At 37.6% G+C, this 26,885-nt stretch overlaps 1 protein-coding gene across 1 annotated transcript in view; it reads left to right on the forward strand.

The window, feature by feature from the left end:
• The window catches only part of LOC134664110 (dual specificity tyrosine-phosphorylation-regulated kinase 2), an 80,007-nt gene that overhangs the window by 16,705 nt on the left and 36,417 nt on the right, over positions 1–26,885 (forward strand). The window contains exon 2 of the mRNA XM_063520698.1: positions 21,420–21,555. Coding sequence (XP_063376768.1) covers positions 21,420–21,555 — 136 coding nt within the window. The remainder of the gene's footprint in view (positions 1–21,419; positions 21,556–26,885) is intronic.

Consider the following 26,885-nt stretch of genomic DNA (forward strand, 5'->3'; position numbering starts at 1 on the left):
TTTTTAGATATTACTTTGGGGTTTCCTAAAGGGAAACAAAAATTTGTTTAGTTTTGCGCTAAAATAATAAAAAAAAAAAAATTATGCACCGTCGTGATTTGAACCCAGAATCATTGTCACTAGCTAAATTTTTTTCAAAACAGATGTAGTGGGTGCCACAAGCACATGACAATCAACGTCTGAAAATATCTGTTGGTTCTAAGTAGGGGTAGGGGGTAGGGGTACTTGCGAGTTCAAAAGCTGCCCCCTCCAAAATAACTAAAAAAATCCAATTCTTGTTTGTAAAACAGCACGGCTACTTCTTTTTTCAAACAAAAGGTATGCCGGGGAAAATACCGGTGTCAAAATTGCCACGACTATTTTATTGCATGTGCCGCCTGCAAACCATTATTATCTTAATCTACACGTGCATTTCCATGAACTTCGTACGAAATAAAAAAACCGGGCAAGTGCAAGTCGGACTCGCGCACGAAGGGTTCCGGACCATAACGCAAAAAAAAAAACGGTCACCCATCCAAGTACTGACCACTCCCGACGTTGCTTAGCTTTGGTCAAAAATCACGTTTGTTGTATGGGAGCCCCATTTAAATCTTAATTTTTATCTGTTCTGTTTTTAGTATTTGTTGTTATAGCGGCAACAGAAATACATCATCTGTGAAAATTTTAACTGTCTAGCTATCACGGTTCGTGATATACAGCCTGGTGACAGACGGACGGACGGACGGACAGCGAAGTCTTAGTAATAGGGTCCCGTTTTACCCTTTGGGTACGGAACCCTAAAAAGCATCTAACTCATCTAAGTAATAAGCGGGAATGTGAGAAAAAACTATAGTCGGACCAAAAAAAGTCTGCAGCGGATTTGACAGCCCACGCAGTGCAAGTGTCATTTGTATTTGTACGTCATAATTTCATAGAAGTTTGACGTTTGAAATAACACTTTCACAGCGTGGGCTATCAAATCCGCTGCCGGCTGATCTTGTTCTGACTTTAGTATCTTAATATATTCATTATAAACCTGGATACATGCTCATTATTGTATCTGGGGGCACGGCAGTCATTATACCTACGTATTAATAGTTATTTGTTTTACAAGGGGGCAAAGTTGTTGTTTAACCGCTCGTGCTAATATTGATACCCAAGCAAGCGAAAGATTCCAAAATTGAACCACGAGCGTAGCGAGCACGAGGGTTAAACAAAATTTGCCCCCGAATGAAACACAAAATTTTTCACCACACCAACCCGAAGCATATTTTAAATGTAAAATATCAAACAAAATCAAACCAAATCAAATCCAAATCAATGTTATTAAATATTTGCCATCCAAAATCATAATTTTAAAAGTCAAATTCTTCCAGCAAACATAAGAAACTAACTCAAACTTAGCATTTGATTACTTTGTCTCACATGTGAATAAAATGCAACTTTGCTATCAGTTTTCAAAGTGTAAAGTAAGACTTTCCGAGCTGATGTGGTGAAAAAATTAAAGATATCTTATTGATACGGTTTAACACCCCCTGGCACTGACTAAAATAACCGACTTGGTTTCACATTACATCTAAAAACTTTTTTGTAGTAGAAGAATTGCATTGCGAGACTTGCATCTTTTTACAATGTTTTTGATGGAATCATTTTTACAAACAAGCAATGACATCAATAAACAGTGTCTCATTTAATATAATCCGACTAAATTACATTTCAGTAACACCTCCATATTTCACAAAATAAATCAAGACATTATCCAACCTATATAATTTTGACGTATTTTATATCAAAGACGCCTGTACCTAATATAAACCGACCAAGTAACGAATTAGCTATACCATCATATTTAACAAACAAAATTATGACGTTTTGCAACCTCCTTATTTTGGCAAATATGTACATATATTCCGACACAGCCGGGTGGTATTCTATCTGTCCAATCTCGGTCCAATGTGTATTCGCGTCTCACATTTTGCATAATGAGAGAGGGAGACGCAATGCATATTAGACAAAGATCTTAAACAAGTAGAATACACCTCTTCCATTTGATAAACATAAATAATAATGACAAAAGACTACGAACTCTAACTACTAGAATTAAAGTTGAGTTTTACTAACGTACATAATTATCTTTAATGTATTTTGACTGATTTAAATTTGACAGAAGCCCTACCGTATTTATGGTCAATAAGGTCTAATGGCCTTAAAATTGTATATGAAATTACAAGCAAATATCAGCTTAATGAACCATAGTGTTAACGTTAGTTGGGTAACGTTAGTTTATAATGGGAATTGGGTAACGTTAAGAAGCCTTGCAATAAAAAGTAGATTTACCGGTAAAATTAACGGTAACTAGCTTAACGTTATAATAATGTTAAGTTACCAAGTATCGTTACCATTTACTACCGGTAATAAGGTATATTTATGATTTTAACGTTAAGTAACGTTACTTTATAATGTGAATTGGTAACGTTAACAAGCCCTGTGTAAGGGTCGCAGTTCAAACCTAACCTAACCCACTCTTCTAGTAGCAATTCGTTTCTGTAAGGGTCGCAGTGCTAACCTAGCCCACTTAACTGATAGCAGTACAAACCTAACCTAACCTACTTTTCTAGTAGCATTTCAGTATGCCTACCTAAGGTATGCGGTGCGGGGTACGGGGGTTGAGCGGGAGGGGCTAGTAATTTTGGCATCATTTTACTTTATTTGGTAATATGTATAATTGTTTTGGTATCATAGTGGTTTATTTAGGTGAGAATATCGCATTTATTTGGTCTTCAAGATTTGGTGATCATTAATGATTTTTGGTAATCATTCAATATATTTGGTATTCGAATACAATTTGAAGTGCAATCGTAATTAAAACGGTGGTACTTTTGTAATTTTAGGAATTATATTTTTGGTGATCAGTAATTTTTTTTGGTAAGCATGATTTTTTTATTTAGGGTACCAAAGTATTTTTTTTTTGGTGGTCATTATATTTGTAGCCATTTATATCGTTGGCAATTAGACTAATTAGGTAGAGGGGAAATATATAGGCGTTATAATTTCTTAAAATTTCCGCAATTTCTGGAAACTTTCATGTTCACTCGGCCACCGGAGTCACAGGGCCCGAATCGGATTTTGAAATATACATCTATTAGATATCTTTTAGCCCTCATCAAGATACGATAACGATATGTTTAAGATCTAACCTGTCAAACTTGACATTTGCACGATTCTGGAGATACTATTTCCTCAGGATATGACTTATTAGAGATCCAATTCACATCTAATAGATATCTTACTCTATCTAACGTAAGTGACATTGGTTGCCCGAATTGCGCTGCAAAAGAGAACTAGTTGACATCTAAACTATAATGTATCTAGAATGGATCTAGTACGTGTCGTTACTTGTGAATATCTTGAAGTTCGAATACGGCAGACAGTAGCTTGGTTCGAATGTTTCCAAGTATATGAAATTTTTTGATTCACTATTTAAAAGGCAATTCAGTATTCAGTTGTAACAAACAAAATACCTAATTCAATTTTGCAATTGAGTTTCAGCGAACTCGTTTAGAATTGAGACGTAATTCAATAATAAAGTACTACCAATAGAGAAATAATGTTTAAGAAATGATAGAACAAGGCCAAGTAAATAAAATCAATACGAATTGTGTTCAAACAATTTTCTGTTATTTCATTAATATAAGAAAAGGTAAACGGTAAATAAAAACGAGAAATAGAAAAGGGTAGAGGTCTTTATAAATGATATTCCGTATTGCAAACGCGAACTACAACAAATTTCGTTTTCTTAAAATTATGATTTTAGTATCTACCTATCTTTCAAAACGTCGTAAGCATATATAACACGAAAAGGACATGCACCTTTAAGGGACCCACTGATTAACAGTCCGCCGGACGGTATCGGCCTGTCAGTTGTTAGGAACTGTCAAAATGTTGTTCTAACTGACAGGCCGATACCGTCCGGCGGACTGTTAATTAGCGGGCCCCTATTCGTGTTTAGAGATTTTACAGGAAGGTATCGGTGATATATCAATAATTCCAAAAAAATCTCTTATATGTCTTTTATAGCCCTGTTACTATAAAATGTAAATTATTGAAAAACCGTGGAGCTTTTTTTATCCAAATAAGCCTTTATTTTGCGTGAGCCGATATTCTCAGTAAACCTTTGGAATACAGGGTGCTTACAACGATGAATCGAATTACATTTGTCAGATCGGATTGAAGAACGAGATCTCAGAGCTAAATAAAATAAACTTGACTTTGTTACTTTGCGGCGATGTACGCGATTTAACGAGAATCGTTTGGACTGTGAGGATTTTGGCTAGTACAGTCGCCATCAGATATATCGGAGCGGCCAAGGTGTTCACAATATCTGAACAAGCACTCTAACGCCTTGACAATAGAAGCGTGGTCAGATATTTGTGAGCACGTTGGCCGCTCCGATATATCTGATGGCGACTGTATATCAATTCGATATATCAATCAGATGATAGAGTCGAAAAGTGGTAGACCACTTTCTTGGCAGACTGTACCTATGTATCATCCTTTTATCGTAAATGAGAAAGTTTGTAGGTGTGTTTGAATGATTGGATTTACATTTGGACTTATGGACGTTTTGTTCTGTAACATAAAAAAAGTGCGAGTCGGACTCACGTTTCAAGGGTTCCGTACATTAAGTCCGACTCACGCTTGACTGCACATTTCTAATAGGTTTTCCTGTCATCTATAGGTAAAGAACTATTTTGTTTTTTTTTTATTTAATTTTAAACCGTTTCATTCTAAAGACGCCACAGTCACGTTCCACATAAAAAATATATTGTTAAAATTTGAGTAATGTACGGAAACCTTGGAACGCGAGTCCGACTCGCACTTGACCGGTTTTTTTTTTACAGAAAGAAACTGACTTCAAAACGGGTAAATTTAAATGGTATATGAGCTAGCAACTTAAATGTGACGTCCCACGGTAAAGGTAGCTTTTGACGGTTGGCGCTTACGCTATTATTAACGCCGCTCCAATATTATGGCAGCGCTATGCGACGTAAGGGCTGGCCGCCATAAGGTACCTTTTTCCGTGGAACGTCACAAATATGTTTGAAGCCGGTCCCAAAGCTGAAATAAAATGGCTTCGCTCGCTATATACAGGTCCGCAAATATTGCCCTTTCCTAACTTTAGTATTAAAGTTTAAGTGCCATCTGTTCTCCCGCTAAGGGTCACCCGATAGGCCCTCATATTGTACCGACGTCACTCTGATGTCATACGAAGGATTGCAGCGGCATTTGTTATTGAATTTTTATTGATATATCATTACTAATACTAGCTTAACATAACATACTTTAACGACTACGTACCTACACGGTGGCTAAAAATAACTGCATTACCGTTACCAGGGAGGTTTTGGGATTATACTGAGCAACTTTTACTATAGCACCAACCCCGAAATGGCGAAAAATTTGGCTGGTCCATTTTGGCTGGTCCAATTTCCAATGGTAGGGTGTTGCTAAGTATAATACAAAACCTCCCTGGCAATGGGAATGCAGTTATTTTTTAGCCAACCTGTACATCTCGCTCACATTAATATACCAGTTAAGGTTGCCAGATCGAAAGGCGCTATTATCGGGAAAAAATATCAATTTTTCGGGATTTTGGGACTTAAGTCGGGAAAAAAAAACATTCAAATTAAAGTAATTGTATTAAAAACAACGACATGTTACATTATTGGCACTACGTCAGCTCCTCTGCCCATAGACGTTTTTATTTAAAAATAGTATAAATTCTTTGAGATCTTGAATACCTATACAAAAAAAAATCGCGGCACCGAGCAGCTCGACGCGGGTCGCTCGCTCGCTCGACGACAGGTCGGAACTTGAAATTATTGTTTTATTACGTGAAGGTGTTTTTCGGGACGATTTTCACTTTGTCGGGAATCAGGAACACATGCTAAAAATCGGGAGAATCCCGCTAAATCCCGACCATCTGGCAACCCTAATACCAGTGTGACTAGTAGGTACGAGTGAGATGCATAGAAAGGCGGAAAGTGCCAAACTGGTGATAGCCACACTGGCAGTGACGAGGGTGAAGCGATGACTGGATACGTTTAATTTTTGTGTCAAGGTCTCTCATTTATAGGGGTTCAGCGGCTAATTCGTATTAATTACTCAATGTCACATTGCATATGAAATATCTTGATGGATTAAGGTGAAAATCATAGATCTACAGCATATTTCCTACGTCTTCCTTAAATAAATCGTTAAAAATGTTAAACCCAACTTTCACTTTTTGTGTCACATATTATGAATATGTTCTGTCGGTATCTATATTTATTTCGTTCATTGTAGTGACAATAGTATGAAATCCCTAGCGACTTTCATAATGATGCATAACTTGTTTTGACACCATATTTTAAAATTCTGAATACGCTTCAAAGTTTCTCTCTAATGATGACGTGTCATGTTAATAATGACACTTTTTTTAGTACAAAGGACCTCGTTAGCCTTTTTTACAAAGCTTTGTTTAGGCCTCCATTAAATTAATGGCATGTAAAAGGATGCGGGCAGTGTCATGAGCTTTTGTAGGGTTAGAGTTAGATATATTGAGCTTTCGTAGGGTTAGCTGTAAAATATATACCTACTATCATCTGTCCGCGACTTTAGTTGGCGGAATAAGATTTTGCGATTTTGAGATTTGGCGGAAGAACTATCCTTTATAATTTCTCCGGTGCTCAAACTATCTCATATCAAATTTCATCTAAATCGGTTCGTTAACTCGCTCACCCGCTCCGTACACCCGCACCAGCTAGCGGACGCCCGTTTAAGGGCTCATTCAGACGATGCGAGAACTCGCATGCGAGTTTCATTACATTGCGGGTTTTGATCGGTCGGTGGAATTGAACGTTACCAACAGTCCGCAATGTAACTAAAATCGCATGCGAGTTCGCGCGCCGTCTAATGGTAACATTCCATTTCTAACTGCAGCTGCACTACCGGTACTGAACGCGTCGCTGTCATTGTCAATTTCCATAGTAAAATGAACAGTAATGCAGCTGTCGTTGGAAATGGACTGTCACCTTAAATCAACCCTAAGATTATCTTATTGTCGAGTATCCTTATCTAACAATACTAACGTTTCCTGGAAATCCACTTTCAATTTCTAATTAAACTGAGTTTCCCGGTATTGTGGTAGATCTTTGTAAAACCGGCTCGGTCCGGACAATAAGGTCTATAAATAGCTTTTAAATAGAAAATCTATTTTCATTAAGCGTTTTAGTCGGGGATAAAACCACGAGACCACGTTTTAATATTTAAATAATAAATCTGTTCGCGGTTTAAGTCGGCCTGCATTTAATGACGTTCAATTTAATGCAAATACAAAGTTTGAGTTTTGCTGCCTCTTATTTAAATTTGGTTCTTGCTTTAGTGCATGATTATTTAAAGTATTTGAATGCAATTGTATTATAAAACTTATTAATCTTAAAATCGGTCTCATACTTACGCTACGTCTTACGTAGGCGAACAACGCGCGAACGCGGCGCGGCGCGGCGCGGCGAAATCAATCCTTTGATGCCCATAGAAGTGTCCTACGTAAGCGATCTCGTTGCGAACGCGGTGCGGCGCGATTTGCACGCGAATGTCAGGCGGCGCCGCGCCCGCTTGCGCCGCGCCGCGCCGCGCCGCGTTCGCGCGTTGTTCGCCTACGTAAGACGTAGCGTTAGGGCCTTCGATCAAAGGGTTTAGCCGGTCGGTTGTCTAGGTACCTATAGTATAGTAATAAGATGCCTGTAGTGGAGATTTAGGCTCTGAATATATGAAAATAAAAAATCGGACAGGTGCGATTCGGACTCGCCCACCGAGGGTCCCGTACTTTTTATTATTTGTTGTTATACCGACAATAGAAATACATCATCTGTGAAAATTTCAACAGTCTAGCTATCACGGTTCATGAGATACAGCCAGGTGACAGACATACAGACAGACAGACAGACGGACAGTGGAGTCTTAAATAGTAATAGGGTCCCGTTTTTACCCTTTGGGTACGGAACCCTAAAAATCAGCTCTTGTGTAACGTGCCTTACTCTGTTATTTTCTCTTTTATCATTTTATTCCGATGCTGTATTTGTTTGCTTGTCCTGCGAGGTAATTATGACTGGTTCGTTCGTTTTCATGAATATTTCGAAGGTTGGGTTGTGTAAATACAAATTCGGTATCCATTTGGTTTTTAATCAATCTTTTTGTGCTATCAATACGTTTATTTAGGGAAAATCACATTTAATTGCTTTTACGTTATCTTTGTCTAGCTAGATAGTAGGTAGTATCCCACAGGATTCGAGAAAAATATGCAAAATCCGAATGAACGTTCATTTCTGTGTTCACACTGTTCATTTTTTGTTCATTCGGAGTGCGAGTGAAAGATGCCGAATCAAAATATCCAACATTGTTGAATTCTTTCACTAATGAATTCATTTTTCATTTTTAGTTCATTACGTGTTCAGACATGTCACTTTGAGTGAAAGATGAATAATGAAACTAGAAAATGAACAAAAAATTAACCGTCTGATCCCACCTTTATTAAAATAGCCCTAAAAGTCGAAACCTAAGTCGTGCGTGTGAAAGCTTTTATAATTGTCAATGTCATCCTTCGCTTGATTGTAACCGCACAATGTTCATTGAACTCGTCGCGTCGCGCCATTTAGTTTTTAACATTGACATAGATGTCTAGGGACTGGCTTTACGGGCAATAATAATAAGGCATGAAAGGGGCCAGTACAGCGCTGTGACACCGCTACAAAGCGATTGGTTGATGAGTTCGCATCACGCACGCGATTGGTTGATGAGTTCGCATCACGCACGCGATTGGTTGATGAGTTCGCATTACGCGCGCTATTGGTCGCAACTAGTTGCGTTAGACTCCACGATTGGCTGGAATTCGTGAGTAACACCACTGAACTAGTACCATTTTTAGTGCCCGTTACGCCCGTCCTTAGATATTAAATAAAAACTTTTTACAAAAAAAAGAAAACCGACTTCAAAAAGGATGAAATAAAATATTATCCTTTTTAAGTCTATGCGTTACTAACTGATATGTTTGAAGTCGGTGCCAAGCCAACTTTTGAAGCATACCATGATTTTGGTGCGATTCGATAAGGATGTACGTTAGATTGCCTTACACGACGACAATGAACGTACTTTCTGTAGGTACAGGCGACGTTAAAAATATGTTTACACTTTTCGTCTTATTACAAAGGAGTAAGGTGCAAAAGTGTAAACATATATTTGACGTAGACTGTACCTAAGAACACACCTCAGAACACACGATCAAACCTTCTTGGCACAGTCCGTACCATGTTTGTCGGCACGCAAGCGTGGGATTGGGACTGAAGTTATTTCCCGTCCCTTATTCAGAGGACTACATTTCAAAATATAAAACAATTCAAGGAATTTACTTTCTTGCCAAATTTCACCTAAAGCGGTTCAGTTGTTTAGCCATGAAAAGGCGACAAAGAGGCAGACAGAATTACTTACACATTTATAATAGTTATTAGTACAGTTCTAATGGGATTTATAGTCATAAAGCTCATTATTTTTGACGGACAGCTGATTGTTACTACTTGGCTTGGCACCGACTTCAAACATATCAGTTAGTAACGCATAGACTTAAAAAGGATAATATTTTATTTCATCCTTTTTGAAGTCGGTTTTCTTTTTTTTGTAAAAAGTTTTTATTTTTCCATTTTTAGTTTTAACGCATTGTTAAGAGCGCGACGCATGAATGAAAAACAACATCATGATTAACACTAAATTCGTGTACCTACTTTAATAAATATGTAATCAGGAATTTTCTCGGGTCTGTCTGGGAAATTATAATTCCTGTCACTTCACTAAATCCATCCTCCGCCCCGCCACTGACCCAATCCCTCAACCCCCCCGATCACTCTACATCTCAGCGCATCAACCCCTGATTCATGTACCAGTCGGCCCTGAACCAGCAGCCCATCAACCACCATTACCCGACCCCTTAATCCCCAACCCCTTAACTCCTAACCCTAACCCCTGATCAGAAGCCTTACCAGCTTACCAAGAGTTTGACACTGATTTATTCGCTAGCGTGTGTGTACTTACTTTCTTTGCATCTCGCTCGTACTGGCATATTAGTGCGAGCGAGATGCATAAAGTTACGAAGACGTTAGCGTTACTATATGTCAATGTCAAACTCATGGTAAGGCTACACTTGCACTACATCAAATTGGCGGTGTTCGGAAGCAAATGCTCGAGTTACTTTAGAAAACCCCGAAATCACTTTACACGTGCCTTTAAAAACTGAGGAGTTCCCTCAATTCCTCATGGATTCCATCATCAGACCAGAACCAAAAACAATACGGAAACATCTCGGAGGCAACTCCTTCCAAACAAAAAAAGAATTACTCAAATCGGATCACAGGTGCCGGAGTAATCGCTGAACATACTACATTTAAAAAGTCATCATCATTATCATCAAAACAATCATCATCATCAGGTCTACTTCATCAAAGTGGTGATTTTCGGAAGAAAATGCTCGAGTTGCTTAAGAAAACACCCAAATCGCCATGCATGTGCCTTTAAAAATTGAGGAGTTCCCTCAATTCCTCATGGATCCCATCATCAGAACAGAACCAAATTAAAATGGGACCAACTCGGAGGTAGCTCCTTTCAAACAAAAAAAGAATTACTCAAATCGGACTACGGGTCTCGGAGTAATCGGTGAACGTACATAGAAAAAAATAAATAAAAAAATAGCCACAACCGAATACAGAACCTCCTCCTTCTATGAAATGGAAGTCGGTTAAAAAAAGTCAATGGTTTTTAATCTAAAATAAAGCACTTTAATAATTCCCTAGTGATTGACAATGTTTCAGTGGCTACATTTTGCAACAAATTATTAATTATTCTACTAAAAGTTTCGCTAGTTACGATTTTTTTTAATAAATTGTGAAAGTTTTTGGGTCATTACTCATTAATTTAAGGATTAAAAGGATTACTGTGTTCGTGAATTTATTTTTTTCTTATAAGGCCTCTACAAGCGTGTACACTTGCCTTAGGGCCGGTTTACATATTGATTAGTGTTTAGAATGAGTTCATACATTTGCTACTAACATTGATAATATGTCACAGATCTCAATTGTTTGACTGAGTTAAATGTAATGCCCGTGTTACAACAACGTTATATGCTACATTTAATTACTTACTTATTAAACTATTTTTTTTAAAGCATAAACATTTTTTTTTAACATTAACTATACTAACAGTTACTATATTAGCACCTATACGGCTACCATTAGTTTGACATTGACATAAATGCTATCGTGAACGTAATTTACTTTCTACATATCTCTTTCGTACTAATATGCCAGTACGAGCGAGATGCATATAAAGTAAATTACGTTCACGATAGCGTTTATGTCAGTGCCAAACTGATGGTAGCCCTACTAAACGGGATCCTGCAAAAAACCGTTCCCGTAGAAAACTGGACGTCAGTGGAAAACAGCACTCAGTGGCGCTGAATTTTGAGTTTTAATTCAATTAGTGCGTGAATAGTTGAATATACATAGCTCGTAGTTACGAAAATTGGTTTAATAATCCAGTTATTTTAACGTCATTATACCGCACGAGTCCTTTGTCTAGTATTTAATTAAAATATGATTGCATGAGCAACAAAGAGCTCTATAGTCAATATGTTTTGATAACAATATTATATCTAGCGGCAATATACTATTCTGTTACATATACAGTATGTGTCTGACCATGGGGCTTTAAATCCAGGGCTTGATTTTACTCGATAAACTGAGCTACTTTTACTATGGGACCAACCCTAAAATCGGGGATTTTTTTGGCTTTTCGATAGAAAACGACGACATCTGATCAGCCAAAATGTATGAAAAAGTAAACATTTTTTTTGGGATTTCGGGGTTGGTGTCATAATAAAAGTAGCTCAGTTTAGCGAGTAGAATCGAGCCCTGAATTTAAAGCCTTATGGTCAGAAACACCCTGTATAATTTGTTCCTCTAGCGGCCCACAATACAAGGAAAATTGGCAATCGAATTTGAATCAATGGTATTAAAAAATAGAGTTGAATTTGTTTTGTTTTAAAATCGAACGAAACAAAATAAAAGTAAGTCTTTTCTATTTCATTAAATTTTAAATTTCATTGCAGGTATTTGTACTAGCTACATATTAGGATATTTAACCATAAGACTAATTAAGTATCTAGAACTTTCAAAGGCCTTTCATCAAACGAGTGCATACCTATTTTATGAAAAGTTAACTTATTATTTTGGCTGCTTTCCTACTGACTTCGACACGTGACTTCACTAAAATACCTATAATTTATATCGTCCTTGCCTATAGTTATTTCTAGTATACACTGCTAGATTATTCATGAATCCTTGTAAAGGTGACATCGGATTTGTATATTGGATTATCAACATAATATTTGCCTTGACATAAAGGTGGGATCATTGGTCCCGTGTCATTCGTAATGTCCAGTTAACGTGTCAATAAATCGTGGAAATTACACGAAATGATGTCGTAAAATGACCCTACTGTATCCGGGCACGCAAAGGGCGTATTCCTCTCTATCTAAAGGTAACATTCGGATGACGACTGTAGCAACTTTCTTTAAGGTGGTGTCCGGATGTCAACTGTAGCTGTATTGCTGTTGCTGCATCGTTATTGCCACCGCTGTATCTGTCAATTTCCTTGATTCTCCTACTGGGGCTACTGGCGCTAACGCTAAGCCCTTTATGCCAATTTCCGCCATTTCGAACATTTTCCAAAAAAAGAAACGACAGAAAATTTTCATCGAACAATTGAACCTGCTCACAAAATTTCACGAGATTCTGTTGGAAAATGCGATTTGCAGAGAACTAACATCTGTACATACGAAAGTATTTTAGCCCAAGCAAAAATATCTGACTCGATCTTATTTGTAGAGCCGTAAGAGCGTGTCACATATTTTAGCGGCCTTCGAAGAGTAACATGTTATTGCAGGTGACTGTACATGGCATAGACTAGGAATCCTCTAGCCTAAAATGCGGGGGTGCGCGGGACGAGGTGAGCGAAGTCCTGTGCCGTAATTGGTCCGTTCAAAGACACGGACGTCACACAAAAACACTTTTGACTCGAACATGAAGTAAATTTACCGTATGCGTGGCAGAGGGGGTAGCGCGACTATGCTCAGTCTGGAGGATGTTTTGTCTGTGGTACATGGTGTTCTTTCTTTATTACTTATCACTCTATTCTTCACATTATTCTTTATCAGCAGAAAGTGTCCCGTGAAAACATCTAAATATTATAATATACAATATCAGTAAAATCGACGACTTGAATTAGAAACTCTGTTTCAGAGCCAATTTTCTTCTTAAACTCGTCCTTTATAGTGATTAAGGTCCATCGAAAACTCGTATAGAAAGAGCAAAGTTTACTCCTCACTCGTATTTTAGGCGAAATTTTGAAGCACAACTCGAGTTATTACTTTTGTCAGTACTTAATTGCCTTTATCGTATCGTCTTTCATCAGTAGTAGCGATTGCAAATCCGCGAACATTTTTTCAAATCCGGATTTTCGGATTTTAGTTTGACCGAAATCCGAAGTTCGGATTCAATCCGGATTTTAAGAAAGGAATATGTGGTATAAAGGCAAAGTGAAACAAACAATCAAATTAAGTTGTTTTTACTAAAAATAATAAAAAAACAGAATGCGTACACTGTTACGCCAATAACAAAATCTTTAAAAAATAATAAAAACAAAATACGTACACTGCTACGCTAAGTAGGGTAAGTTGTTGATCAATGAAACACAAAAAGTTTGAACCTTCCTGTCTCTAGTGTTTTTAAAGTTATGAGTGTTATATTTCGTATGAAGATAAACAATTTATTTGGCTGTCGTATCGTATGGCATTCTTGGTTTCTACTTATCTTTTACAGTTTCTGTATTACAAACCTTTTTTTTTAATGAGTTTTGTTTAATTGTGTACTTGTGCATGTTTTCAATGAAACACTCTAATTTTTACAGTGAAACAGATGTCATCATTATAGTCTACCATGAAACATCTATAATAAACATTAAAATTACATATATGCTTTCAACCAATTAATGAGAAAGGAAAGGAGGAAATAGTGGTAGGCTGAAATTGGTTATTTAATAGGTTTCTACTGGAGTCAGTTATGTAACGCTGCCATACATGACCCAAAAAAATTTTATTAAGCTATGAGCTTCATCACATCTGATATTTGAGTAATTCTAAGCATTTCTAGCGTGAAGTGGGGGGGAGGGTGGGGTACAAAGACGGCCGCCATCCGTCATCTTTAAAAAAAATCTACTCTGATCCTGGTGGGTACTAGGGCAAGTTTGGTATCATTTTCGTATAAACCAAAGACGAATTTCGTATAAACCATAGAATTCATTGCTGATATTTGTTTTTTCAATTTCATAGTAATTTTACAAGAAAAACGTAAAAAGGTGAAAAATTTGGTTGGAGATTTTTGCTACGCGGAGCCGAAACTACAAAAGATAGAAAGTTGAAATTTGCACACTAGATTACATTTATAAAGTGTACAAGAGATAAGAAGCGATTTTGAGAAATTCAACCCCTAAGGGGGTTAAAAAGGGGATGAAAGTTTGTATGGGGTTCAAGTTTTATTTTAAGCTAGAAGTTTGAAACTTCGTAAAACGATATATTATTAAAATACAAGAAAACTAATTTCAGCGTTTTTGAAAATTCATCCCCTAAGGTGGTGAAAAAGGAGTTGAAAGTTTGTATGGATATCAAAAAAAATTTTCGAACGCGGGACTTGAATCTTTGTATTTGGGGATATTATTAAAAGACAGGAAAAGTAATTTCAGCGTTTTGTAAAATTCATCCCCTAACAGGGTTAAAAAGGGGTTGAAAGTTTGAATCCATTACAAATCCGAGTAGACACACATTTCTTATTGCCTCCCAGGCTTGAAATGCTTAGAATTACTCAAGGAACATATGTGATGAAGCTCATAGCTTAATAAAAAAATTTTGGGTCAACTTTATAACTGCTTCCGCTATTCTGACGTATGGATTTATTATAGGAATGCTGAAATATATAAAAGACTTGTTTCATTGTACACACCCGAGTTTCATTGTGAATCGAAAATCTGGTCGGCACGTACGGCATGCTGCGCTTTTTATGTCCACGGAGCATGATTGCCAACTAATTGAACAGGGGAGGGTTTTGAGCATCTCCATGCTTGATATCATACACTTTCTGGCAACTAGTGTTTTATAAACGACTGTTTCAATGTTAGACATGTGACCTATACCTTGCCATCAATGAAACATTCAACATATAAACCATCCTATCACAGCCGTTTCTAAAGTTATGTATCTTATATTTTACCATATGATAGACAAATTATTATGAATTTTCATGATATTTTACATGCCCGGCTGGCAATAGCTCTCCCGCGTTACCGCTTCATGTGCACCCCTTTTTATTTCGCATTAGCATTAATTTTGAGCAAATTAGTACTGGTGGGAAAAAATCCGAAAAACCGGTTTTTTCTTTTCAAAATCCGGATTTTAAAACGGATTTTCAAACGCTCCGAAATCCGGATTTTTGAACTTCGAATAATCCGGATTGCAATCACTAATCAGTAGGTACCCGTAGGGCCTCACAGACACATTTTTAAATTCAGGTTGGATTATTTATGACGTTTGATTTTTGTTTATGGTCATGTAAAGATGACTCACGCTAGACCGGGCCGGGGCCAGGCCGGAGCTTCCGGCGCTTCGTTTTTTATGGAAAGCACTACAATGATCACCGATATAAAAAACCGGCCAAGTGCGAGTCGGACTCGCGTTCCAAGGGTTCCGTATATTACACAATTTTTAACAATCAGTGCCGGTTTAAGATATTTTGATGCCCTAAGCATTTCTAGGTGCCCCCTCTCCCTAGGGTTATCAAGATTACATTGATTATTTGGTAAATTGAGAGAAGTTCATTGCCGCATTACAGCTGAGAATGGAAATCAGTCACATCATTTTATCACGAAAATTGACAGTGCCGCAGCAGTAATGTTGCAACAGAGTACCTAATGCTGTTGCAGTCGCCACCCGAATGTCACCTTTATCATAGCTTAGAAAGTAATAGAAACGCGAGCGAAGCGAGTGCGGAAATTTTTCGATATAAAAACGCAATATGATAGACAGTTGTACATTTTTACTTTTAGTATGGAAATCAGTCACATCATTTTATCACGGGAGTTGACGGTACTGCAGCAGTAACGTTGCAACAGAGTACCTAATGTTTCTGCAGTCGCCACCCGAATGTCACCTTTATCATACCTTATAAAGTTATTGAAAACGCGAGCGAAGCGAGCGCAAAATTTTTCGATATAAAAACGCAATTTTACTTTTAGTCCCAACCAGGCGCGAAACCAGGATTTCATACAGAGAAGGGATGGGACAGTTTTCTATCAGCCTAGGTTCGCATAGGGCTCGATATTTAAGGGTCTCAGCGAGGTTGTTTTCATGCATAAAATATGCAAGAAAGCAGAGCTTGGAATTGAATTGGCGAAGTGTGAGAAAGGCAGTAGGCCCAGCTGCGAAAGAGGAAAGCTTGGATTTGGATCCACGCCCAAGTGTAATTAAGGCAGAAGATCAACTTTGCCGTAAGGCAGAAGGCCTCGCATAAGACCTAACGCCGAACCGCAAAAGAGTGGGTTGAAATCGAATCTATGCATGTAATCACGACTCTTCTACTGCTACCGATTGTTTCCCAAAGAATTACGCGCCATTATTTTTGCAAAGAATGTGCCCCCCCTGAACGTGGTGCCCTAAGCACGTGCTTGTTTTGCTTATTGGTTACAAAGTCTTTATTAATTCAACCATTAAAGTCGACTAGTACAAAAAACTTTAAGCTAGCTCTCAATTTAACATTTTTTTTAAACATTATTTTTAATTTGACCTTACAATTACTCGTAAGTAGGTAAGACCGTTAAATATTTAAAATGATTATCTTATCAGAAAATTATCACCAATTACTCTAAGAAAACTACTACTCTAAGTAAACCGGCACTGTTAACAATGTATTTTTTATGTGAAACGTGAGTGAAATCTCTTTAAAAAATCCGTAGGGGTCGGATCAAAAACTGTAATTAAGTCCGACTCACGCTTGACTGTACATTTCTAATAGGTTTTCCTGTCATCTATAGGTATAGACCTATTTTATGTATTTCTTTCAAAATTTTAGACTTAGTAGTTTCGGAGATAAGGGGGGGGGGGGGGGGGAATGGTCATTTTTTGCCTATTTTCTTGAATAACTTCTAAACTGTTTATTCGAAAATTATAAAAAAATATATTTGAGATCCTTACAATAAGCTCTTTTATTTGATATGCAACATGATATAGTTTGAAAAATTAAATTTTTTCATTTTTTAATTTACCCCCCCAAAGTGGCCCTCATGTTTAAAATTAATTTGTTTACGTTACATGTCCGTATTTGGGTCACAAACTTACATATGTGTACCAAATTTCAATTTGATTGGTCCAGTAGTTCCGGAGAAAATCGGCTGTGACAGACGGACAGACAGACAGACAGACAGACAGACAGACAGACAGACGCACGAGTGATCCTATAAGGGTTCCGTGTTTTCCTTTTGAGGTACGGAACCCTAAAAATCAGCCGTTATAAAAAATGACATGCCGGACGTCTCGGCCCGGGCACGGCCCGGTCTAGCTTGACTCATCCTTAAATCAGACAGATAAGGAATCCCAATCCCACACACACACATGGTCTGAATATCTATTACAATACATATAGACAGGCAAAAATGTAGGTATCTGAAATGTTGCTAAACCATCGTTATGTTTAGTAGGTATATGTAATATGACATCTATTTCAATTTACCTATAGTTTTCAGTGAAGGTAACTCTGTTTAGGCGAATAAAGATGCAGAGCGGCTACCGGGAAAACCGAAATTCGCAATATGCCGGTATCTTTCTCTTTTACTCTAATGAAGGCGTAATTAGAGTGCCAGAGAAAAATCCCCGCAATTTGCGAACTTCAATTTTCGCGGTTATAGCCCAGGCATAGTACCCAACATCGAATCAGACAAACAAATTTAATTGAGGATATCGAACGGTATTTGCTTGAGGGTCGCAGTAACAAGATTCTACGGTAACATAATCCTATAATCTCCTATAATAATCCAATTTATTAGCTTAAATCGTACACACCAGCGAACTGATATACATGGAAGTATTCTGTCCGCTCAGTTATGACCCAACGTAAACTATTCGTTTGTAGGCGGTGCTTACAAACTATTCGATTCGCAACTTCAGTTCGTCCGAGATGACAGTCAGTGACGGATGACTAAATTGATTTATAAAAACAACGTTTTTTTGTAATTAAAAATGTCTTCATGTGTCGTGAAGTGGTGCAGAAGTTATTTTAGTTCATACCAAGGATAGTGGAATCACTTTTCACTTGTAGTAAACAGATAACTTCAGTAAAATTTGGAATAAACATGACGATTTGTTTTCAATACTACCGTGCACCGTGCTAAGCTAAAACGTAACAACTGCATACGACTTTCATAACAACATACGACTTTTTAAATTGCGAGGATAATAGGGATGGTGTTATGCCAAATGAAGTACACCATTTTATTAACTTGTGCTTGGTTTAGGTATTTTCTATATAATTATAAATGTAGTAATGAATTCTTTCTTACAGATTTGTATTTTCCTTTTTTATTTCATGAGATGGAGCTGTAAAAAAAACTACCTAATTATTCCAAATTAATAATCAAATTTGATATTATCATTTTACATTACTTTCCATTCAGATTCCCACAAGATGCTATTCGCAGAGAACTATGGAAAAAAGCTGTCCAATTAGAGAGACATGAAATTAAGTGGATGCCTGGAAAGATATCTAGAATATGTTCTATTCATGAGATATAACTCGTGAGATAATCATACCCGGTCTCCTATATGTAGATACACTTCCACTGAATTAATTTAACAAATATAGACGGTCAAGCAAATCTTGTCAGTAGAAAAAGGCGCGAAATTCAAATTTTCTATGAGACGGTAACCCTTCGCGCCTACATTTTTCAAATTTGCCGCCTTTTTCTACTGTCAAGATCGGCTTGACCAACTATACACACATTATCTGAAAATGTTGATCATTCGAATCCACCCTCTACCGTCACATATATGTAGGTTCTCTCTCAAGCCATTTCCGTCAGTAGAAAAGAGCGGCAAATTTAGAAAATGTAAGCGCGCGAACGGGTGTGGTCCCAAACAAAATTTTAATTTTGCACCTTTTTCTACTGACAAACTTGCTTGACCGGCTATATACATATAAAATATTTCCATTGGAACTGAAAGTGGGAATTTATTGTGACTCTGCCTATTCAAATATTTTTGACCCGATTCGTGTACCCGTGTAAATTTTGCAGACTGTATAGCCAGTCCGATTTTTAAGATCATGTTCGCCATACATTTACTATGGCGTACTTGATCTTAGAAAAACGGACAGACTATACCTGAACGTGAATTCGCACTGCCATACAGATAGATAATAAAATATACAAAATACTTATTATAGCGGAATACATTTATACAACAATGATATATTTACTTATGTTGAGTTAGTCTGTCATTTCATAACAACATTTTAACTAGTTATCTTTTAATCTGCATTAAATTATTATACGTGAATTATTTGACTGGTTCTTCAATGTACGGCATAAACCTGTCCCTGTCCAAGTCATATTCTAATCAAATATGAACCGCGAACTCTCAGCGGCCAGTACGTACAGCAAGAAGGTTATTAGCGGATTAATGTCTGATTGGTAGTTATTGACATTATATGCATTTCATCTACACTTAGCTATGTACCATTAGTGTAATAAAGATGACTATTATTTCGTTTACCAGCTTTGATTACAGGCTCTGTAAACGCGTCGTCTTATTTGAATGTAGGCGTAATTGTGTATGTGTGCTAATTTGGCCCGAGAATTTGAACGGTAATGTTCCTAAAGGCGGTATCCATGGTTATATATGATCGCAGGTACACACTCGTACATAATCGTACAAACCTCAACAGTGACTTATTGATTATTTTGCACAGTAAAACTCCTCTCATTTTGGCTCTTTAGGTCTTATAAGCATTAAAATCTACCGCATTTAGATATCAGAATTAGCTAGTTCCTATCTGGCGCAGTCGGTAGGGCCTGCTAAAATATATTAGCACGATCGCAAACAGCCGTATTCGAACAATGAGATACGTCAAATACTAGATATTGAAACGATATCGAAAGCGTCACTATTGACACTTGTTTGACATTGACATATTCAATCCATATCGTTTCAATATCTAGTATTTGACGTATCTCATTGTTCGAATACGGCTTTGACACTCGTATATGTACTACTATTAAATTTTTATAAAAAAGATTTTTAAACTTACGTGTGCCACAAATCACGGCTTCCTGTTAATTTCACTAAACCCTTTATTTATCTCCAGTATCGATCTTGGACCTAGTAGCTACAGTCATAAGGTACTGTTTCCACTGTTGCTTACAACGCTGCGTGAGATATGTCGCGTGATGACTATACTTGAATTTACTTTTACGAGATCGTATCTTGTTTAATCATCTCATAGCAAATACAACCTTATTACGGGGGCGTAAAGTTAAAATTAAAATGAAATGTTAAGTCTTAAAGCTAGACTTAAAAAGTTTTTTATCAGATTGTCGCATGCGCCTCTATCGCGTTAGTTATTGACCTATTTTAAATGCTTGACAATGATGAGTTCCGCATTTCGTGCCTAGGTACTCTATTAAATCCTAGAACCTTTTTTTTGTTATGGAGATGCAAAGTATTAGTATGGCGCGGTATACATATTGAAAGATGAGCGAGCAATGAATGGAAAGAATGAGAAATTGTTCAAGTATGAATTATTTTTGAGCGTTGCGAGAGATATAAGGCAACTCAATTTTTCACTCATACCGAAAGACATTCGGGTATCCTAATCTAAATACTTGGCATTTTTGCTAAAACAAATTAGCAGCAAGATTCCTTATTATTTCAAATAAGATACATAAAAACCTTGACATTAAATACCGTAGGTATTTAATTTTTGAGCTATAAGATTTGTCTCTATTGTTGATGCGATTGTTAGACTAAAGCTCTAAGCTTCTTCTTGCCTTACTTATAGAGATATGAACAGACAGAAACACCAATAATATTAGTAACGGTGAACGAACGTTAATTACTGTATCGCCTGACCGTTTCGCCTTGAGATTATGTCGCTTTGAACCTCTTTACAAGTTTCCGCATTATATTTCACATGCGATAAGTCATAATTAATTATGTATATTTTTAACTGTTTTTTTTATTCTAACAATATATTTGTCATTAGTTACAGATAGAAGCGGGCGCCGGCGAGGGCCCCGGGCCCCCTTCGAACAACAACACAGAGGCCGCTGCTTCTCCCCCTAGAGACGACAACCACAATGCTGCCCCTACGCCCCGAGCGAGGCCCCTCACACCATCAGGTCAGTCGCTACTGAGGCCCCTTCCAACATCAACACAGAGGCCGCTGCTTCTCCCCCTAGAGACGACAACCACAATGCTGCCCCTACGCCCCGAGCGAGGCCCCTCACACCATCAGGTCAGTCGCTACTGAGGCCCCTTCCAACATAAACACAGAGGGCGCTGCCTCACCCACTAGACAAAACAATTAATTAGGCCCCACGCTTCGAATGAGTACCCTTCACGCCATCAGATCAGTTACTGGATGAGATAGAGACCTAGGTCTTTTCATACGACTTTCAGGAGCCCTAACTTTTAGGTTTTGGTGGAGACCTTAGGTTTGACTTTTGTAGAACATACATACTCTAAAAACGTGGGTGGACGACATCCGGAAAATTGCGGGTCACTTCTGGAGGAGATTAGCTCAGGACTGGGACAAGTGGCGTACTAGAAGAGAGGCCTATGCTCAGCAGTGGGCGATAAAGTGCTGATATGATGATGATGATGACTCTAAAAAGATAAAAAAGCTGAAGATAAAAATATAAATCTTCTCGAATCCGAGACATTTTTTAATAAACTAGTGTTGCGGTGCTTTTTAGTGCGCGCTCACTCGTGCCATGTCTCTCTTTAATATTATGTAGAAAAATATGTCCAGACTGGTACCAGAGAAAAAACATCAACATTGTGTAAGCCTCATAAAGGCTTTTAATGTAAACATTGTTAACTTAATATGTTTACTGTGCCCATGTTATACCTACAATATTGGCATTTTGCCTAAAGCAATTTTCTGCCGACTAGCTACAGAAATCTGCAAGCATCATTACATATAATCAATTGATAGTCTGACGCTTTGTTCTCTTGAAAGAAAATATTGTAAAAAAACAAACAAGTCTTGTCTTTTTTACAATATTTTCTTTAGTTAAGTTACCTACTGACGTGAAATAAAGCTACGATTCTTTTTTTTATAAGAAATAGTTAATAGCTACATGATAAGATTTCTGATAAATGTTAAGATTTAGAATAAATATATAAGGTTTATTAGGTTAAGTTAGCTCAGGAATTTATTACCTTACAGCTATCATATAGGATATAGGTGTTTTAACTCAAGATTAAACTTTAAATACTTATAACTTCACGAAAAACATTTTATTTTTTATTACGCTAAACGTAGGTATCCAAATTAAAAAATGCCTTTGTAATAAAATGTAGGAATTCGTTAAAAGTATGCTCGGCTATTTTGAATTAAATCTTTCAGAATTTCTCTCACGCTTATTGTTTTTTATATCATAATAAAAAAATACTAGATATCATGTAGGTAGCCTACATCAAAATAAATCTAGATTCAGGCACTTTAAGACCAAATATCGATGTCGACGTCATCACTTCCCATCTTTCTGTCAAAGTCGGTGCAGAGTTAGCTTAGATGGACTAGTAGGTTAGTAACTTAAGCTAAGTGAGATAAGTGGAAAAAATACTGGGCAAGTGCGAGTCGGACTCGCGCACGAAGGGTTCCGTACCATAATGCAAAAAACGGCAAAAAAAAAACGGTCACCCATCCAAGTACTGACCGCGCCCGACGTTGCTTAACTTTGGTCAAAAATCACGTTTGTTGTATGGGAGTCCCACTTAAATATTTATTTTATTCTGTTTTTAGTATTTGTTGTTATAGCGGCAACAGAAATACATTATCTGTGAAAATTTCAACTGTCTAGCTATCACGGTTCGTGAGATACATGCAGCCTGGTGACAGACGGACGGACGGACCGACGGCGAAGTCTTAGTAATAGGGTCCCGTTTTACCCTTTGGGTACGAAACCCTAATTACTGCCTTGGGTGAGACTTGAACTCACGGCTTCTGGATCAATCGATCGATGTGGATGGATCGAAGCAGTAAATTGACAATTTTTAAAATTTATTCTAAGCTTAATAGCATCGTTAGCAGACGTTTCTGCTTGCTAAAAATTGATTTAGGTTAGTAACTTGTCTTGATTTATGTGACGATCTAAAAATAGACTTTTCCCATTCATCCGCGTTTGTGAAGATCTCCAAGAATCCCGATATTGTGTCGGATACATAATGTTCAGGGGATATCTACAAGTCATTTCCTCCTGAGAAAACGTCCGCTTTCAGCTTTTTCAAAGCTTACGTCATACACGCTTTTATATACTTTTGAATAGGAGAAAATGTTGTATAGAAGTTTCTTATAAAAATAGATCCCATTATACATTATCGTCGCTCTTGATCAACGAAATTATTTTTAACAAGCTTTTATTTAGTCTGCTGCCAAATCCGTCTGCGGAAAATTTACGAGTTCGTATAATCAATCAATCTTTGGGTAATATCGCTCCAAATCAATAACGACTACTGTAATTATGGATAATTTTTAGGGTTCCGTACCCAAAGGGTAAAACGGGACCCTATTACTAAGACTTCGCTGTCCGTCCGTCCGTCCGTCCGTCCGTCTGTCACCAGGCTGTATCTCACGAACCGTGATAGCTAGACAGTTGAAATTTTCACAGATGATGTATTTCTGTTGCCGCTATAACAACAAATACTAAAAACAGAATAAAATTAAGATTTAAATGGGCCTCCCATACAACAAACGTGATTTTAGACCAAAGTTAAGCAACGTCGGGAGTGGTCAGTACTTGGATGGGTGACCGTTTTTTTTTGCTTTTTTTTTGTTTTTATTTTGCATTATGGTACGGAACCCTTCGTGCGCGAGTCCGGCTAGCACTTGCCCGGTTTTTATCTGAACTAAAGCTTTCAATTCAATAAGGTAAACGTTCTAGTGGTTGTCAAGTAGATGACACCCTGCTGTCACCTCTATTGACAACGAGATGACATTGGGACCGTGACGGGCACTCGAACATTTACCTTAACACCTTCATTTTAGATCGAACTTCTATGCCTTCAAGGGAGTTTCAACCCGAGGCCCACACGCCCTTGACAACAATGTCATAATTACATGTATAACATTATATTATATACGTTCTTGACCTTGGCCGTACATTCCAAAGAAAATATCAAAGAAAAACTGGAAAGTATCTCTGAATAAGTTACGAGTATAAATTTTACTTTGAAATTCTTGAAACGCTTCCATCAAAGATTTTCGCAACAAAACGTGTTAATATCTCGTAACATTTAATTTTGTAAGAGGACGGGGCAATTCCTTTTAAAACGTTATTTATAATTCTTGATGAACGGGATATAAGTACCTACTTATGTTTTTTTTATCATAGGTATTGGTATTTGGTGAGGGTCAGTCGGTACTCGGTCCTCGCTAGAGTACGGGCCACCGATTGTTAAGTATATATGTATTTGGTAATACTCGTACATATGTATGTATGTTGTTGGAGGTGTTATATTAATAAGTATTTAATTAAAAAATAGTTATTGTGGCTAAAAATTATGAGGGGCTATTAAGTGCAATGAGAAAAGGATCCTTTGCGCTAATTCTAATGATATAAAGTAAGATGGGGTTAGACAAACAATGGGGCAAGAGTAACTCATACTATTACTCTTGCCCCGAGTAAAATAAACTACGTATGTTACTTTTACATGACGCGCTCGTAAATTCGTAAAAACCAAAAGCACGTGTGAGCTAGTACCACCGAAACGACCGTATACGCGCAGAAAAATAACCTGCCAGCCTAGCCAAGGTTACAATCGCTATCGCTTCGACAACGAAAAGCATTATGTCTCTCTATCACTCTTCCATATTAGCGCGACAGTGACATTGACAGTTGCGTTTCGATCGCTACGGAGCGTAAGCGATTGACATCTTGGCTACGCGGCCTGGTCTGAAACCGCCCTAATGGGCATCTAATCTTTCAGATATTGGAACCCAATTCTAGCAAGAATGTCAATACTATTCTATTCACTTAGTCTTGAAATAGGGTTGAACGCAGGGCCGTCTTAAGCTATGCTGGGGCCCCTGCTGGGCACATAAGAATTTGGGGCCCTTTTGGAAAGTAAAGACAGTGAATTAAAGTAACATTTTTCTACTATGATCTTTCATCAAATATACTGGTACTGTCTGTCCTACGGGGCCCCCTGCGGATGGGGGCCCTGGGCACGGGCCCCGTGTGCCTTTATGGTAAAGACGATACTGGTTGAACGCGCCTATAATAGGAAGATAGGGTTGAACGCGCCGATAACTGGCAACGTGCCTATAATAGGAAGGGTGCCGTATGACAATATGCAAATCTGTGCACATGCTGCACCGACCTTCACCTTGCCTCGTGCCTCCGCCTCGTTGCCTCGTGCTGTCGTCGGCATATCTTCAGCTAAATCTGTTTAAACTTCTTACAAGTAACGCGATTGTATCTAGTGCCATTACTTTGTTTAAACAGTCTAACTAGATGCATACCTATAAGTAGATAGATATAGTTTTTACCAACAATTTTTTTTTGTTTATTTATGTAGATATATACACCGTGAAATTTTAGTGGTTGTTTTCCCGCAACGAAATGATTCTGCTATCGATATACAGTCGATGTGTAATATTTTTTTTAAATAATGTTAAGAAATGCCAGATTTATAAATGTGTCGATCGAAACTCGAAAGTGACCTAACACCAGTAGTAGCACTGCAGTAGTACCTACCTAATTCTTTTGAGTGAATGAAACAAAATAACCTAAAAAGTAAGTAGTTCCATTTATTTTTCCTTCACACATTTTACGTGCAGTTAGTTTGCAGATCCTTAAAAGTAAACATAACAAGTTAAGATCAAGCTTTTAATGATCAAAAACTTAAACAAACACTTAAACTTCCCGATACCGCAATAATTGTTCGAACTGCAATCCGCCACGTTCAATACACAATCACCTCTGCCCTGTGCATGTGCTGGCGTTTGAAACTGCCCGTGATTAAGCAGCCGCTGTGTTGCGGCGACAATTGTTAGTCCGTGTGGAACTTGGGGGTTTAAAATCCCCCGAAGACGCAGCGACTGTAAATGGTCCGGTTCCGCGTAAAGTCGCCGGGCGGCGGCGTGGGAGTCGTAGTTAGCCCTAGCGTAACAATACAGCTGCACCATCGCGACGTACTCTAAATTAGAATATTCGTAATGTCGATCCATTTTACTAGAAATAGCAGTGATGACATTGACAGGATCTGTTATCACAGAAGAGGATGTAATTATTCGATTTACCAAAGTTGACACAACGTAATGGCAATCATCAAACTAATAAAAAGGTTTTATTTCAACTGTTAATCGTGAAGGAACAGTCTCAGTAAATTTTAATTTCAGTTGTCAAACAGTAAAGCACTCATAGAGTCTGGCTAGCCAAAAATTGTTGACTGATATTTCGTTGTTGTATCACCAATTGTCTATGATTTAAAAAAAAGCTAA

The sequence above is a fragment of the Cydia fagiglandana genome, chromosome 4 (assembly GCF_963556715.1).
Source record: "Cydia fagiglandana chromosome 4, ilCydFagi1.1, whole genome shotgun sequence".
Classification (NCBI taxonomy): domain Eukaryota; kingdom Metazoa; phylum Arthropoda; class Insecta; order Lepidoptera; family Tortricidae; genus Cydia; species Cydia fagiglandana.